Consider the following 18,564-nt stretch of genomic DNA (forward strand, 5'->3'; position numbering starts at 1 on the left):
GCACCATGATGTAATGGCTAGATGATATTTATTAGCTATCAGTCTCTGAGCACTTCTCATATTTCACATTGTGCACATTGGAGAGGACTGATCTAATTAAAGGAGTGGGGAAGTCTCCTGTAATTGCCTTAGCAAAACAATTTGCTTCTATGCACCAGCTCTCCTGTCCAGCAGCAACCAGCATCCCATAGGGATTGATCTGGGAACACACAAAGGCCCTGTGCTTCACTTTCTCATTAATTCCTAATTGCAGTGCCAGTCACAGCTCTGCTCAAAGCTTTCCATGCCCTTGGAGAGCATTTTACTGTACTTAGCCCTGAAGTTTGCTCACACACTAAGCACAGGGTCAGCATGCCATGAGTTTGGCTACCTCTCCAGAACAGCAATGTGCAAGTTCTGCTGTTGTGAAGGCTTCAGAGATGTAAAGCAGTTCAAAACAGTTTGCTTTTTAAATGAAGATGAGATAAATCAGGACAGAAATTCCCTCCTATGGGAAAAAAAAATGAGCTGGATTTATTGTGGTCTTGAGATAAATTAAAGACTATGTCACAAGTCACAGAAGAAGCCTGATGGGTAAGGGTGACATGGGTATTGATGTTACACGATGCTGCTGTCACACTCCAGCATGGGAGGAAGTGATTCCTGCAAATGGCTCGTGGAAAAATTCTTCAAGCCTTATTCACTGCAGGTAACTGCACCTCAGTGGGTCGTGCAATTTTACCCATGTGACCAATCCCAATTAAATAAATGGCCCTGGTCACATGAGTGAAGTTATCCACGTCCCCATGCCCAGGATTTGCTGTGCTCATCACCCTATCGATTCCAGCTGGATTACTCACAGAGCAAATGGAAATCAATGGGAATGAGGATGCCAGAGGATGGTCCCAAAGTCAGCAAAGTGCTTGAATATCCAGGAAGCAGGCACTTGCAGATGGAGTGGCTGCAGTGTCTGGTAGGAAATGGGCTATGTGAGAACACTACAGCCCACAGGCTGCTCTTCAGATGATTTTCCAAAATTAATTAATCTCCATCACATCCTTTCACACGGAAGCTAAGGAAAGGAATTACCACTTCACACTGGGAGTAGCAGGTTGGCTTTTGAGTTCTTTATTAGGGCTACACTTGTTCTCCCACCACCATCATATTTAGGTAACACCAGAAGGGGTGCAACCCTAATTCTGGTCACAGTCTCTTTGGAGCACATTGACAAAAATAACATGACAAAACTCAGATGCTGATTTCCCCAGATTTGTAATATTTTAGGAGCAGAATAAAAATACCTGTGCTGGTGATGACCTCATCACTTCCCCATCACATCGTGCACATGATACACATTAGAACTAGTAATGCCTATGGAACTACATATCAAATAATAAATGTCTTGTTCAGGGCAGATTTTCCCCCTAAAGAGGACAAAGGTTGTGTCTTGCCCTGTATTTGTTACCAAGAAGAAAAAAAACAGGTCTATTTTACTTTATGCCATTCTTCTTACTAAAGAATGTGACAGAAAGGTGCCTTCCACCTCTGCAGGGTCCCACCTGCCCTGTCCTTCCCTCTGGAGTCTATTCCTCACTTCATCCATGCCCTGCCATATTCCACCTGCAGAAACCCTTTTTCCTTCTTCTCTGCTACACCACTCACTGCTCTCAGCTTTTTCTCCCCAGTCACACCTCACATCCTCTGAGAACTCAGCCTTACTGTTGGCACAGCTTCTCACCTCCAGAAAAAAAAATGCCTGTGGATCCTCTACACCAGCATTTCATTCTTGCTCCCTGTGGGGAAATGGGGATCAGGGAGTGGGTGCTGAGTCCAGATGCATGGGTGCATCCCTGGCCAAGGCTGCTGCTGCTCGTTCCCAGTGGGTGCCTCCTCAGAGCATGTGGTATGTACCAAGTTCCACCTTGTGGTCACACTGAGAACGGGCTTCTCCAGCAGCAAACCTTCCCTTGGCTTTTCTAGCCCTCTCCCTTCGCAGAGTGCTTGAGAGGTGCAGCTGAGCTGGGGCAGAAATCATATACATTAAACCTTAAAGATTCATACAGGAGGAGTTTTCCAAGTCTCGTTGTTCTCTAGATCACTGCCTAAAGCCTCTCCCTGCCTGCACACTGGAGGAGCTGTGTGATGGGATCAGCACTGCCCAGCATTTCTCAGCCCCACTTTCTCTCTGTATCCTTTGGCTGTCTCACCTTGTCTGAATGGTCTCTGGGAATGGTCTCATGTCCCTCCTCCAGCTCTGACAAGTCCGTGCATCCCATCTTTCCTCAAAACAGGCTGTTTATATCCAGAGTGCCCACTGGGAAGGGCTGCAGGCCCATCACCCAGGCCACGCCATCTGCCAGCTTGCTGTGGATCAAAACCAGGCTGGGGAATGTGCTGAGCCCTGGCCCTGCTTGGTGTAAACGAAGCCAGGCTGCCAGCTCAGACATTTCACAGACAGACAAATCATGACCTTTATTTGTAAAAACCTTCATACATCTTCCTGCCACTCCAGGTCCCTCCCAGGGAGCTTGGATCAGTGCAGGGAACAGGCTGTGACCCATCAAAAGCTACTGCCCTGAGCTCTTGATGAAATCCAGGTAAAACAAAACACCCAGCTAAAGTTCATCGTGCTTGGAAACCAAAACCAGACTGAAGGTTTGGTTTGCTGCTTCCACTGGTCCCTTCATCTCAGTGCATAGGGATCTGGCTGCAAAGAAAGTGTAAAAAAATACTGGCTTGTAATAAATTACAGATTTTTCCAGTAGCTGGTGTGGAAAGAAAGTAATTGAAAATAAGGATATCAACTTGATGGATAGGACCAGGATCAGCAGCCAGGAGCACTTGAGCAGCTCAACTGCCCAACTCCCAGGTCATGTTTCTGGGAACATGCAGATGAAGATGTTCTCTTCATAAACCCAAAGTCAGTTCTAGGTGGGTCCAAGCCTCATTTTTTAAAGGCCACTTAAAAGCTTTTCTCAACATTTTCTTCAGGAGCTGAAATTTCTTTCATAGACAAAACGTAGGTCATTCTCAACATTCTGTAGCAGGGCAAAATTTGTGCAATAATTAAATTGCACAACTGAATTATGCAAAACTAGGGAATTCAATTTTATTTTTCCTAAGGGATTTTTCTGGAATTTCTGTAACTCTAGCCAAAACCAGCCATTGAGACGTGTTGTGTGGGCTTTAAAAGGTACCGTGGTACAGGGCTTTAAAAGGTACCATGTGAGGCAAAGCCTGAGGTGTGAGAATTTCCCCACACACAGTGTTTAGGCTGGCTCATTTAAGGCGTGGAAGTATTTCAGTTTAGAAGAAACTGTGTCAAAATCTTCTCAGCCTGCACAAAGGAAAAAAGAAACTTCTGTGTCTGACCAAGGTCTGCAGCCTTCTGGTCTGGTGGCTTGGCTGAGTGAGGACTGAGCCCTTCCACCCACAGTAAGGACCTCAGAGACACATGGCTGAGGGTCAGTCTGCAGGATTTAATTATCTGCAGTGCCAACAAGGGCCCAGGAGAAGACAGGACACAATCCTCCTGCCTAGATCCCTGTAAGGCTGACATTTCTCCGAGATGCTGGTGCTCACCCAGCTGAATCCCACCCTGTGTGATCAAATCACCAAGTGTTTATCTGCAGCTTTCCTTCCAAAATACCTTTTTTTAATTGATGTCCCTATAGAGGAAACTCGATTTTGCTCCCAAATTATTGATAACTTTGGCTCCAAGTGCCTGTCCAGGCAGCTGAGTTTCCATTCCTACACAAACCACCTCTTCCCCACACACCTCTCCCTCTTGCTTTTCCCTGTAGTTGGCTGAATCCTTTCATCTCTGTACCTGCAGGACTTTTCCAAGTGACTGCATTTCCCTCTTCTTTCTTTCTTTCTCATTTCCCCATTAAAATCTGCTTTTCCTCAAGCATCCTCTGGCCCCGTCTTAGCTACTTTTGGGCCTGATGGAGATTTACACACTGGCAATAATCTCAAAACCTACTGTAGGCTTTAGTTTTACTAAAATACATTTTTCAGATGGAAAATTTAGCAGGTTTTGTGTCAAAATAAAAATGACCCAAAGTGAATTTTACTTTTCCTGTCTGAAAAAGGGAAGTGTTAACTGTTCAATGTGGTGGGATGTGTCAGTATCCCAAATTCCCCTGGACTATGGGGAACTATGGCTCACAAAACTCTCACGTGGTGGATCAAGCACAACCTGCATCAAAGGTGTGTGCTGGGAACATTTTGTTGCTAGGAAAGGAGATCAAAGTCACCAGCTGCTCCAGAGCAGATCCCAGCTGATCCAAGCTGCATCACCTCCTAGCTGGAGGTGCAGAAGGAGCCTCCTCAGTGCTCCCAGCTCACAAGGGCAGGTGGAGATGATTCATTTGGAAATTTCAATAGAGATGTTAATCCTGAGGACTTTCTGGCAGAGCAAACAAGGAAATGGCCTGTCTTGTAGGATTTTACAAGCTGATTCTCCCCTTGGACTGTGGCAGAGGGCATTCCCTTTACAATGTACACAGTGTCTTGGGTGAAAAGTCAGTGTATAAGAATAAATCAGAGCACAAATTAGCTATTCTACAATCTATGAGCACAAGGGCTCCCAGTTCTGAAACAAACCAACTTCATGAGGCAAGAGAAAGAGTATTAATAGCCCACATTAATTCTGACATAGTAAATACAGCTGTTGTTGTATGCATTTTGGGAGAAAAAAAAAAGAAAAAAAAAAAAAGAGAGAACCTGAAAGAAAGAAGCTGAGTTTCAACACAGAGCCAGGGACAAAGCATATCCACAACTCACAGTATCAGAAATTTCTGACAAACTACATAGCAAAATCTAATCCTGCTAAGAAGTCCACATGGGAACAACTCCTCTTATCTAAGTAGTCTGGCATTTGGAGTGACCCTGGCATTTGTGTGTGTGTGTGTGTTATGTGTCAAGGAATTTCAGTAAATACTTTTTTAAATTCTTGGCTCATTCAACATTTGTGTATTTTTCTGCTTCAGACAAAATAATAGATTACCAGCCACTGAATTTTTCTTGGTTCCTAAACCCAGAGGACTAAATAATATTCACTGAAAAATAACCCACAGGCCAAAATGGGAAATGTTTTAACAGTTCCAGATGTGTTTCTTAGCTTTCTTTCCCCAGTGGCTGTATAATGAATGAAATACCTAAAAAAAAAAGTATAACATTAACCTCTGGTTCACCCTCCTGTGAGACTTCTACCATCTGGGAAAATCAGAGTGAAGATTTCATCAGCCTGGGGGAATATTTTCACATTTCTGCTGGTAACACTAAAATGATTATTACTTATTGCTCTATCAGTTTATTTTTGTTTATAGCTTATCTGTAGTAAGAAAGCACTCGTCTCATGAAATAAAAGAAATATTGGAGGCTTCTCCCATTTCTTAGGGATTAAAATATTCCATTTCAACCTGTAGCTGTCACAGCCCTGAGTTGTTTCTGCTACTCAGAGTAAGTAAAATACAATGAAGTGGTAACAAAGTAATACATAGAGTCAGGTGAGGAAATAAGGGGGGATATTTTATTACCCTGTCTATCGGACAAGCCTCCCAGGCTTGGCACCAACACAACCTTCCTAAATCTCACTCGCTGCAAGGGCAGCGAGAACTTCTTTTTTTAGAAACATTACTTATTTTGTACTTAATATCTGCAGTGTCTCGGGACAGCCCCTGAGCCCAGATGTTTATCCAGGCTGTGCTGGCTCCACCAGCGCCCACAGAGGTTATCCAGCAGAGCACCCATCCCGCTCCCCGTTTCCTATAAAGGAGAGGAGATCTGGATCCACTTTTCTGAACTTGCAGATGCTTCCCCAGCCAAGGCAACCCTTCCTACCAACACAGAAAAAATCCACCACCTCTCTCTCCGACAGCGCTGAAATGCCCCATTACATCCGAACGAGAGAATGGGGAAGTGGAGAAGAGAGGAGGAAAAAATAAAGCTCTTGGACAAGATAAGAGAGCCGAAACACAAGAACACTTCCCCAGACTTACTGTTGCAGGCGAGGAATGTGCCATTGGATGCCATGGCTGCAGCAGCAGCAGCAGCGGGGCTCCGGGAGCAGCCGTGCCCAGAACTCAGCGCTGCTGCGGGGCCAGAGCCGCCTGGCTCCCGCTGCTCCTCGCTCCAGCGATCCCCGACAGGGGAGGCAGCTCCCTCCGCAGGGGCTGCTCCGTGCCCTGGGCTGGAATTGCGTCCTGGCTGTGACTCCTCATTTATCTCTCCCGCAGCCGCACGCCGCTGCCTGCCCGGCGCAGCGACCGCGGCCAAGCGCCGCTCGGGCTCTGGCTCCTCCCTGCTCGCTTTTGGCGTCTTCGCCGCTGGCCCGGCCTCCTCCTGCCCCTGGAGCTTCCCAGCGATGCTTCCTTTCTGTGGTTGCCACATTTTCCTGCTCTGAATCCATCCTCGGTGGTCCGCAAGTCAAGGAAAGGGTCTTAAGCAGATGCCACAGGTCAGAGTTTAGGGCTAATGAGCTTTTAGGCGCTGGCGGAGGCATAATTCTTTCCACAAGTTAAAAAAAACCAAAACCCAGTCAGAACTTGCCAGTGTAGAAATAGAAACTGTAACCACAAACGCTCACAAAGGCATGAGCTTAGGGCAGAAAAAAAAAGTTGAGCATTGCATTTGAGACAGCGAGACAGAAAAAACTGCACTGTCCTGAGGCTTTTAGTGAGTGGAACTGATTTCTTCCACTCTGTTCCCTCCTCCTGAATTAGGTATCTTTGAAGGGTAGAAAGATGGTGATGGTGAAGAGGGAGAGGGAAAGGAAGCCAGTGTGGGAAAATAAAGTTTCCCTCTACTTGAATGTTTTTAGTAATAGGTTTGTTATTGTTTATGTATGTTTCTGGTTATTTAGGTTATCCTGATGCAAACACTTGATGGAGTTATTGGCAGATTCAAAGCCCTCTCTCCTCAGCAGCTCCACTGAAAGAAGAGAGAAGTCTCTTCCTGATGGTCACAGATCTAGAAAACATGTGTTGAAAAATACTTTGGACAGTTTGTCCCTCCCTGCCAGGAACTGGGCTGCTCCTCTGAGAGCCCAGACCTTGCTCTCAGACAGTTTTACAGTCCACAAATACAAGGCTGCTGCCACCACCCAAGGAAAACAGCCCTAATATAGCAAAACTCCTCATGCTAGGACAAAACTAACAAAGCCAAACAAGTGAGCAATAAAAGAGCAGAGATTTCACCCCATGACTCCTCCCAAGTCCACTCTTCTACCTCACAGTCACCAGCTTGGCATGGGGAGGGCTCATCTCCTGCTGGACACTTTCCAAAGGACCTAGGAAGGAACATTCCTTTTTCAAACCCAAAGACATTGATTCAGATGGGGCAAACTGGCAGCTGCTGGCAGGCAGGACCAGGAGATTGCTAGTACAGACCTAAAAGCTTCAAGGTAGAGGGATTTTGGGAGGACTCTTCACAACCTGTCACCCTTTCAGCTGATGGGGAAGAGTACTGGAGGGAGTGTACAGGAAAGCTGCTGGAGGAGCCAGCCAGACTGGAAACTCCAGTAAGGCTGAGGTGGTGAGGACATGATGGTTTTCACAAGAGAGGAAAAGGAGAGAAGGGCAGTTTGAAAGTGGTGACACAAAAGGCTTTGTACTAACTCCTTCCCTGTTCTCTTTGTCACACCCCATTGTGCCCTCACACTGCCTGGCACAAGTCCTCACTTAGAGGTGGACTGGTCAGGGTCCCTGTGCCCTCTGTGGCAAAAGGGACAGTGTAAGAGAGCTCCATCACTCCCAGAAATGACATGGAGCTCCTTGTGGTCAGAACCTCTTCCCAGAAGCATGGGGTACAATGGCACCATGACTCTGCTGTGAACACAGCCATCCTCACCTCAGGCTGGACAGGGCTTCACCAGGAAAACACAACTGAGCTTCTCTGCCATCATCCCTTGAGTCTTGAAGATCATCCCCTGCATTTACCCCTTCATGAGAGCCCACTCTCTCTCCTTGTGCAACATTCTTGCCACACTGCATTTTCCACCATCATAGCTGAAGTAGAAGCTGGAGCCATAGAATCACTAAGGGTGGAAAAGACCTCCCAAGGACATCAAGTCCAACATTAACCCAGTACCAGCATGCTCATATCCCCAGGTGCCACATCCAAATGGTGCCTGTCAGGAGGTCTCACAAAACTTTCCTCTACTTTTCACTTTTTGCAATCCCATTTACTCTCCCTGCTTCTGTGCACATCCAGAAGCATCACCACTTAGGCTGCTGGGAGCATCTGGGGACCTTTCTGCCACCCTAAGCTAAGTCATCACCTTTTCTAAATTCTGAATGGGCTTGACATGTGTGTGTGCTCAGAGCAAGCCAGGCAGTAACAGACAATCTTGCACTTCTTGCATTCATCAGAAAATCCAGCAGGCCCCATCAGAGCGCTGATATGCTGCAGCAGACACTCAGAACTGGAGATCCCACAGCACAGGTTTCATCAGTTTTGTTTCATAAGGCTGCAGTCCTTTGAGTTGTATTTCTGCCTGTGCTTGAATTTCTTTTCCTTTGCAATTGCTAAGAACAGTATAGATCCAGAATAACAATAAAACCAAAGGGATGTGAGCTTCCGTGAGCTGCAGAAATCCTACTAATAAAAAATATTCTAAGAATAATACAGCAATTTAAGAATGTCACGTGAATATGCATTTTTTTTCTTGTCCACACCATCACTACTGTGCCCATAGTGAAGCAAAGTCAAGGCATTTCTAAGCCTGGAGATGGGCTGGGAGTTGGCACTGCCTTCCCAAAGCAAAGCTGCCACCTTTGCAGCTTTGCTTTTGGGAAAAGTACAAGGTCAGAGCTGTGATATTTCACTGAGGGACAAGGCCCAAAGCCAGGACACATCCTGACTATCCCCTTTGCTCTCCAGCCACAGAGGTGAGGCTGGAAGGAGTTAAATGTCAGGCAGGCTGGGTGAGGAGCCTCTGTAACACGCCCTCCAACACAGATGTCTGCATGCAAAGGTGCCAAGATCATCAGCTGAACTGGAGCCCTGCAAAGTCAAGGAGCTCTCCCATTTCTCTCACTCCTACACCCCTTTGCATTCTCTGTTTTGTACACACAGCCCAGCCCAGGCACCAAAGAGCAGTCACAGAGCTCAGAGGCAAAAATGTTTGCAGGGCTCAATTCCACAGTGAACCACAAATCACAGCAAAACTAAAGCAAGCAGTTTACCTGTCTCCACTCTGAAAGCATGACTCAAGTGTTGACTTAATTGCACACAGTGGAAGGAGCAGCTTTTCATCTCAGAGGAATGCTACACCGCCCCAACACCGAGTGTTTCCAATGGAGAAGATGCCTCCTGGCTCCCTCTGCCCTTCAGAATCTCACACACACCCTCCTCACCCCACTGCAATGTTCCCAACCACCTTTCCAAAGGATAACAGCAAAGGTCTTTGTTTGCTTTGCAGAAAGGACTCAGGATTCCTGCCATGCTTACGCAGTGTAAGAAGCATTTGGGGGTTACAAAGCCAGCAGGGAGCTCTGGCAGCCACGTGGGACTGTTTTTGTCAGCAGGAGAATTTCAAAAACCAACACAAAAGAAAATGTCATATTAAATAGAGTTCATGTCAATGCAGAAGTGGGACAGGAATTCTCAAACACTTTACTTATGGTCTGGCTGTTCACTGAAATGGGTTTTTAAAATGTTTTTTTCCCAGTCTGTTTACTGGTTTAGATGGGGTGTGCTACTATCCTCAGGTTGTCAGGTCTCTCTAAATCCTACTCTCATAAAAATAGATTAACAGAATCACAGAGTAGTTTGGGTTGGAAGAGACCTTAAAACTCATCTCCTTCCAGCCCCCGGGCAGAGAAACCTTCCACTAGGCTGAATAAATAAGTCTATAGTCGATAGACAACAAAATATCAAATTGTCAGTTGCCTTTTACATTTTGGGAACTGCCAGAACTCTCACCAAGGAGCCTGAACACCCTTGTGGGAGGCAGCTCCAGTGCCCTGGTGACTCACCTGCCATAGAGGCAATCATTACTCTTTGGTTATCAGTGCTGTCTTTCATTAGGTGGACACGGCTCTTGTTGCTAACACTTCCCTGCCCATGCAAGGCCTGGGATTCCTAGGACTGATCCTGCCCCTGAGTCTGCTCCACCCAATATTTACCTATCAGCAAATTTTCCCAGCACTCCCAGGTTTGCAGCAGCTTCTGGTCCCTCACTTGCAAGGAACACATGGAACTGTGGGGAAGAGCAGCCTCGTGGATCTGCAGGAGCTGCTGGAGATCAGCACCTTTGGAAATCAGCTTCCCTTAGGAGATAAATTGAAAAAAGCTCATGAATGGGATTTATGACTGTAAGAACAGTGAGATTATTGGGTTTATGGACAAGTCACCGGACAGATTAATTCACTGTAGTTAATAAACTAAAATGGAATGGAATTATTATGGGATTATTGGGTTTATGGACAAGTCACTGGACAGATTAATTCACTGTAGTTTATAAACTAAGCTGGAATGGAATTAACACCAGTATCATGCAGCTCAGGGAATGGGAAAGGCAGCCAGATGCCTTGTTTATCACCATGGACTGCTGTGCCAAAGTACCTTCAGAGTAAATGATATTGATGTATACATCTGCATTTAAACCATTTATTGCAGCAGTTACTCCCATTTAGGAGAGCTGTACACGGCCACAGGAAAAGGAAGCAACAGATGCTGGGATGTGCAAAGCTAAACCTGCTGCTGGCAGAATCCTGTATGAGTCCCATTAAAATTAATGAGGTATTTCTGCTCGAGCAGAAGATAAATTTGACTTGCTAAGCCAGAAATACACCTAGCTGACTTACTGTATCTCAAGTATCTTGAAGGGTTTTCCCTCCACTTAGACTAAGTAATCAAGAGCAGTTCTAACCACCAAATAAAGCAATAAAACAATCAAAGGAGTCATTTATTACTGTATGGTCACAATTAAAGACTTAGAGAGTTGCCAGTTCAACAAGTCTCACATTGATTTCAGGCTGAAAAATTATAGGAAAATAGAACCAAAAGTAAGATTATGCATAAGATTTACAAATTAAATTCCTAGGTTCCTTTGCTTATCCAATGAGTTTGTTATAACTCTTGGAATTTCAGTAAAAAGGAGACAAATAATTTTACGTCAGTTTGACAGTGCTTGGTATTTGGACATCTCACCAATTTTTTCTTCAGACTAATTATGTGCTGAAAGTTTTATTTCACATTTGTTTACCTCATTTCTCCCACTACTGGACAGATTTTATGAGTCTCTGAGAGCAATTGTTATGCATTTCCATGCTTTAACAAATGTAGGTTTAAGTAGACCCTCTTATGTTAAATTCCCTGACTTTAAATATTTTGATTCTGGTAGAACGAAAATGTCTTTACCAGAGAGTTGTACAGAAAAGTACATTTAGTCTAAAACACTTATAGGAAGACTTTCTGGGGGAAGGGGACCCTAGAGACTCCTTTTAAAGCTCTGAAAAGCTCATCTATTAACAGAGAATGAGAAGCTCAAAGCAAACATGGTGCATTCACTCCATCAGCCTCTCAGTTCAGTGCTTCAGTAAACACCACGGATCAGCCCCACAATGCTATCATTTATAACTGTGAGAATGAGTTTGTGAATCTGACCATTAACATGGAGTTACTGTTGCATGAATGAGAAACAATAACCTAATTGGGGAAACTAATGATGTACTAGACTTGCTGCAATGAAAACATGACATGGAGTGATTATCTCTTGTTTGGAAAGAACAGCAGGAGATTGGTCCCAGGGTCCTGCCACTTTTATCCATTAATGGCTGATTCTGATATTTGACAGGATGAGAGGAAATGGCCTTAAGTTCCACCAGGGGAGGTTCAGATTAGATATTAGGCAAAAAAACCCCTTCACTTAAAGGTTGATCAGGCAATGGAGCAGACTCCCCAGGGAAGTGGTGGAATCAGCATTCCTGGAAGTGTTCAAAAGCCACGTGGATGTGGCAGCAGGGGGCAGGGACAGGGTTTAGTGGTGGACACAGTGTTGGGCTCAATGATCTTGGAGGCTTTTCCACCCTTTGTGGTTCTTTGATTATCTGATCCCAGATTACAGCTGAGCACAGACCCCAAGCTTCACAATCACTGATGTCCAGGTCAGCAAACTGATTTCTAACCTTAAAAGATCACAGTCCTTAGGCCAAACATCTGCTGTCAGGAATGCTTGACATGTGTCTCTTCCTTGTTCTACCATGGCCTCTTTCCAGCCCACAGCACTGGGGTATACAGGTTAAGTATAGGGGAGGGTTGATGATTAATGTCATAATGGCTCTTTTAATATACTTCATCTGTCAGCTTAATTCCCTGCAACTGGGATAATCACAATAATTAGATGCAATTGTTCAGATCATTACCTAATTGCAGCTTTTTTCCCTGTAACCGGTTCATGTGACTTTTAAATGTGCAGAAAAGATGGAAAGTCTGAATTACACCTATATTGTAGAAAATTCTACGAGATATAAGAATGCCCCACAAGTTTAAACTGCACATGAAGATCTTGTGATTCCAGCGTGTGCAACATGGGTAATCAGGAATGTTACAAGCAGTGCACTTTTATTTCTGATTCCAAAGAGTTAAAACTATGCTTCACGTAAACACAGTGACGTCAGACTTCCCTCCACCTCCATCTGAACAAGTCAGGCAAAATCAGAAAATGTTCTTGAACTCCTAACATCTCCAGAGCAGATGCTTATGCAGAAGGTATGCAAGGAATTCCTGTGTCTCCCTGGTCCTAATTGACAGCCAGCATTTTTGGTGTTAATTTATAATCAGCCATGCTTTTTGAACAGCCAAACATGAGATGAAGAGAACAACACAAACTGAAACTTCGGCCAAAAAAATCCACAACCCAGACTAGATGACAATTTATTACGAGATTAATTTTTAGATCAAGATATTTCCTAAATGAATAAAAGGATGAACTTGTAAAATCTCATCAAGTGTATTCAAAAAGAGTATTCATCACCTCTGATTTAGCTTCTTATTGGATCCAGTTTCATTTCATAAGATGAAGGTTAGGAGCACAGTTCAATAAACTCACTGAAGAGAGAGGAGCCTTTGAAAAGGATGAAGCAGACCAAATTAAGATGCTGAAGTATCTCAAAATGAATATCCTTCAGAGAGGTGGTGATTTAAGTCTGAGATCACACTATATCTTTCTTACAAAGGGAAAAATGAACCTTTGCTTTAAGTGCAAAGAAGAACTCAAGTTTATATATAAAAGTACAACTGCCACTTCCAAAATCACACATTTATACACCTGCTAGAGTCAAATGCAGCCTCATTCCTCTGGCCAGTGGTGTTATTTGGGTTTTGGAAAAGAAAACACCGAGGGGATATCAGGATATAGAAAGAACCACACAAGTTGCCCACTGAGGAAGTATTTTATTGGGTTTTGGTGCCTCCTCATCAGTTTTGCAAGCCCGGTGCAGCCAAAGCAGAAAGGTTGAATGACTCATTTCCTTCCTGCTCCTGTTGTCAGGCACCTCAACCATCGAAGCCTTCCCACAGACACGTCCCCCCTCTGGCTGGAGGAGCCCTGGTTTGTGCAACTTCACGCGGACGTGCCTTGGGAACAATTCCCGGAAAGTCACACACAGAGCTGCCCCAGTGCTGTGAGCATTGCTGGTGGGATCCCAGCTCTGAGCCCGTGGGCTGTACAAGAACCAGAGAATAGAACCCTGGAACTGCTGTCTTGGCATTGCCTTTGAGTTTGTGGCACCTCAGGCACCTCCCTAAACTCCTCAGGGCTTCCCTCATCCACCTAGTATGAATTATGCTGTCACCTACCCTTGTGCCCACCATGTCATACTTGAATTGGGAAAACTTCACCCTCCTTGCTGTCTCTGGCCACTTGCTTGGTGGAGCAGAAGGGGAGAATTCCCATCAGACATCTATTTTTCTACAGAAATAGCGGACAGACTCCTGCTTTTATCGGTATTGGATCTCCTTTGGATAAAAGATAAAAAGGGCTGCCCTGCCAAAACTTAAGACAACCCAACAAACCAGCTTTGGCTGCTTAATGAACAGTTTCACTTTAAAGTGTTGAAAGCCTGTGGAGTTTCAGCACACAACCATGCCAGGAGGACGTGATGGGACATGCTCTCACTGGTTTATGCCTTGTATTCTTCAACTCCAATCAGCATGAAGACCTGATGCATTTCATTCCAAGGTGCCAGCTGCAGTTCGGGTTAAAATGAGCTTTTGAAAGGTTTTTCACACTTTCTAATACATCAGGGATAATTCTGTGCTGCTGGGGGAATGCAGGAGTGTGTATTTTAAGGACAAGTGCTATCAAAAAAGAATTTGCCTATTCTACTGAATACCAAAAAAAATGGAGGAGCCCCTATATGCAAAAAATTTCTTCTTGTATTAGGTAACTGGCTCTTTCCAGGTGAAAATAAACACTGTAGTGAATTTAATGTGAAAGTATAGAACTTCAGGTCATACTTTGATTTTAATCAGTTGCTGACAGTTTCTGGGTGCTCCTGGATGGGGGGGAAAGTGCTGCTCTTCAAACTTAACAACTGTAAAAACAGTACTTGGCTGTGTGAACACAGAAGTCTCCATGTCATCTGAAGTGCTGCAGGTTGTCCTTGCTGGCCACCTGTTTTTGTTCCTCAAGGCTGCCAGTCCCTACAGCCCCTGGATCAGTGTATGGATCCTGCCAGACCCCAGTACATCTGTCATGTATCCTTGGGCATCTTACACGACATGGGGGCACTGTAAGCAGCACTGTCCTAAGAGCAAAACCTTCCCTTGGGAGACCTTTCCTTACTCAGACCCCTAAGGGAACTCCTGTGTTAGAAATAAGCTCTAAAATGTTAAAATATAATGTAAATAGCTCCTAGAGTAGCCTGCCCAGAGATATGTTACGATACAAACACAATCAGCTTAATAGATGGGTTGTTAGGTGTGGGCAGGGCCTAATGGGGAGAAAAACAGTCATTTTGGGACCTCCACACTGGGGCTGCTCCTTGTCCCAGTGTCTGCAGTGAAGGCCAGTTAGATGGCAAGAAATGAAGGAAAATTACATATACATATACCTTGTTTCATGATTTCCTGGGCATGGTAAAAGTGTACCACTGATTGTGTCCTGCTATCCTGGGCAGGAAAGAAGATGCTGATTTTCTAGGCAGGACCCAGTTCCTCTGGCTGCTGAACTCTCTGCCTTTGATCTGCTGCAGGGCTCACATGGAAAAGAACATACAAGCCCGATGGTTTGGCTGAGCCAGCCTTATCTTCCCCTACCAGCAAAAATGAAATAATACACTGGGAAAGCGAGGTGATAACACAGCTGTGCATTTTGCTGATGACAGACTCTGCCTGCCCTCAGGACATCACCACCTCTCACTCTCTCCCATCGCAGCAGGATGGATTTTCTTTCTGTCATACTGAGTTATCTTGACTGCTACAAACACTATTTCCAGTGAGATTCCTCCCAATCCACAGGAGCTAAGGCACAGTTTGGAGAAATTACAAATGAGACCAGGCCCCCTTTAGTAAATCCAAATCTCTTCCTTTTCATTCCTGTCACAAATTCCAGGTTGCTACAGCTTCATTCCCTCTCCTTGTCCTCTCCTTGCACTCCAACCCTTTGCAGCAGATGACATTGTGTTTTCTGGGATGAATTTACTTATTTACTTATGTCTCAAACTACATTTGCAAGGGCTTTTGGAAATAGCTCTACCAAGCCATATTCATGTTGTCCCAAAGTGAATAAATAGCCTCCTTGAGATGATATTTTGAAATAGAGCAAGATGTTCTTGGTCAGTTTTGCAGCCCTAACTCAGCTGGCCTTCTGGATCATTCATCTGTGCCCAGGTTCCTGGGGATAAAGCGATAAAAATCCATTTAAACCTACCCTATTCATCACCCTGAAACAACATCACCAGGAAAGATATTGTTTGGAGCTTGGCCTAAATTAGCAGTTTTCTGGGAACTGAAAATAACTCGAGGTACAATGAAAAAAGCTTTTCTCTGGATGTTCTTCTTAGAGAGATTGGGATTTCTTTTCCTTCTGAGTTAGGTAGCAGTTCCTCATTGCTCTGTGCTTCACAGGAGGCAGATGTTGAGTCTTCTCCATCTTCTACTCCAAATAATCAGACCTAGCCCACTGTTTACCAGCCAAGGGCCTTGCTCAGCACATCCTCACATTACAGACAGCTGGAGCACAGACAGGCATGCAGGAATGATTTGCATTTTTCCCTCCAACTAATTCACCTGATTCACTCACCCAAACCAGGACAGCGGGGGAATATCTGCAAATCAGTTGTGCCTGACAGTTTGCTGAGAAAACTTGCCAGATAAAGGTAAGAAAAAGAAGCTTAATTCCTTGTGCACAAGATGACAAGACAAGAGGGGTAACCTGGTAAAGTACTGAGGCACTGAGACAGCACAAGACAGGCCCAAGCCATGGTTTTCTGACAGCCATAGCCTGCATGAATGAGCCCAGACAGGTAAATCACAAGAGGATAAAAAGTAAGTAGGAGGGTGTTTTCAGACAGGAGCTCCCAAGGGTGACAAGAAAAGCAGAAGGAACAGACTGCAAGTTTCTCCTCTTCCAATAAATTTTTGCATTTATAGAAATCCTGGCTGCTGTGTAGAAAGAACTTCCAAAAGAAGTGAAACCCAGAAGGGAAGAAAGAACCATATTTCCTACTAAAAAGTGTCAATCATTGGGTTATTCCCAGCAGCATAAATTAGCTGTTGTGGAGTTCTGCCATGGCATGCCAGATTGCTTTGAGGACAGAAGAGGCTCATACAAACTTAATCCATGTATGTGTGTGTATATACATATACATATATATACATATCTATATCTATGCAAACCTGGAATCTGGGTGCAGACATCTCCCCAGTGATGACCCTGAAGGGCGGATAAACACTATTAAGCATCAGTTAAACATTTTTCTACAGCAAAATCTTTAAGATCTGAAGAGATGAATGCTGTGATCCACCACCAGGTACCAAGAAATGGATTTCTACCAAAAGTAGCACTAGTAGAGCCTTTATGATCACAGGTGAAAACACTATGGAGTGTGAAAATGCTAACCTTATTCTTTAATTTGGGGACAAAAGGTATATCTTTCTCTATAAGAAGAAGCCAAACACTGGTTTTTAAATCTATTTTCTTGTTAGTTTTCATAGGCTCCTTATAAATAATTGGTGGAACCCCATATAGTCATAGGAACACAAAATGAAAATCTCTAATTTTAACAAAAGATATCATTGGGTTAAATTGTTTTGGGTTAGAGGTAATAACTTTTGAGAAAAGGAAGTTAGACTCTGTAATCCAATAACTCTCTCTGACTCAGGGGTCTGGGAACGTGTCAGTGGAGTGGGAACCCCTTGTTCTGCTCTGCCTGAGAGTAACAGTGTCACACCTGCACTGCATCCTCCAGCTGGACCCCTATGTGGAGAGGAGTGTGAAGGATCCCAGGATCTCTGCATGGAGAGGTTTCATGGAGGATCCAGGATCTCTGCATAGAGAGGTTTCATGGAGGATCCCAGGATCTCTGCATGGAGAGGTTTCATGGAGGATCCCAGGATCTCTCTGTGGAGTGGTTTCATGGAGGATCCAGGATCTCTGCATGGAGAGGTTTAATGGAGGATCCCAGGATCTCTGCATAGAGAGGTTTCATGGAGGATCCCAGGATCTCTGCATGGAGAGGTTTCATGGAGGATCCCAGGATCTCTGCATGGAGAGGTTTCATGGAGGATCCCAGGATCTCTCTGTGGAGTGGTTTCATGGAGGATCCAGGATCTCTGCATGGAGTGGTTTCATGGAGGATCCAGGATCTCTGCATGGAGAGGTTTCATGGAGGATCCCAGGATCTCTGTGTGGAGGGGAGCGTGAAGGATCCCAGGATCTCTGCAAGGATAAGTTTCATGGAGGATCCCACAATCTCTCTGTGGAGTGGTTTCAAGGAGGATCCCAGGATCTCTGCATGGAGAAGTTTCATGGAGGATCCCAGGATCTCTGTGTGGAGAGGAACGTGAAGGATCCCAGGATCTCTGCAAGGATAAGTTTCATGGAGGATCCCACAATCTCTCTGTGGAGTGGTTTCAAGGAGGATCCCAGGATCTCTGCATGGAGAAGTTTCATGGAGGATCCCAGGATCTCTGTGTGGAGAGGAACGTGAAGGATCCCACAATCTCTGCATGGAGTGGTTTCATGGAGGATCCCAGGATCTCTGTGTGGAGTGGTTTTATGGAGGATCCCAGGATCTCTGCATGGAGAGGTTTCATGGAGGATCCCAGGATCTCTCTGTGGAGTGGTTTCATGAGGATCTCAGGATCTCTGCATGGAGTGGTTTCATGGAGGATCCCAGGATCTCTGCATAGAGAGGTTTAATGGAGGATCCAGGATCTCTATGTGGAGGAGAGTGTGAAGGATCCCAGGATCTCTGCATGGAGAGGTTTCGTGGAGGATCCCAGGATCTCTGCATGGAGTAGTTTTATGGAGGATCCCAGGATCTCTGTGTGGAGGGGAGCATGAAGAATCCCAGGATCTCTGTGTGGAGAGGTTTCATGGATCCCAGGATCTCTGTGTGGAGGGGAGCA

The 18,564-nt window shown here is 44.9% G+C and overlaps 1 protein-coding gene across 2 annotated transcripts in view; it reads right to left on the reverse strand.

Moving 5' to 3' along the window:
• Positions 1 to 10,197, reverse strand: part of PLCD1 (phospholipase C delta 1) — a 55,554-nt gene extending 45,357 nt beyond the window's left edge. Inside the window, exon 1 of one of the 2 annotated variants that reach the window (XM_064422835.1) lies at positions 10,113 to 10,197. In XM_064422835.1, coding sequence (XP_064278905.1) covers positions 10,113 to 10,182 — 70 coding nt within the window. In that variant the 5' untranslated portion in view covers positions 10,183 to 10,197. Of the gene's footprint in view, positions 1 to 5,984; positions 6,391 to 10,112 lie in introns of those variants that run through there. The other variant, XM_064422690.1, reaches the window with a different exon arrangement.
• Between the last annotated feature and the right edge of the window lie 8,367 nt (positions 10,198 to 18,564).

This window comes from Passer domesticus, chromosome 1 (genome assembly GCF_036417665.1).
Source record: "Passer domesticus isolate bPasDom1 chromosome 1, bPasDom1.hap1, whole genome shotgun sequence".
NCBI lineage: Eukaryota > Metazoa > Chordata > Aves > Passeriformes > Passeridae > Passer > Passer domesticus.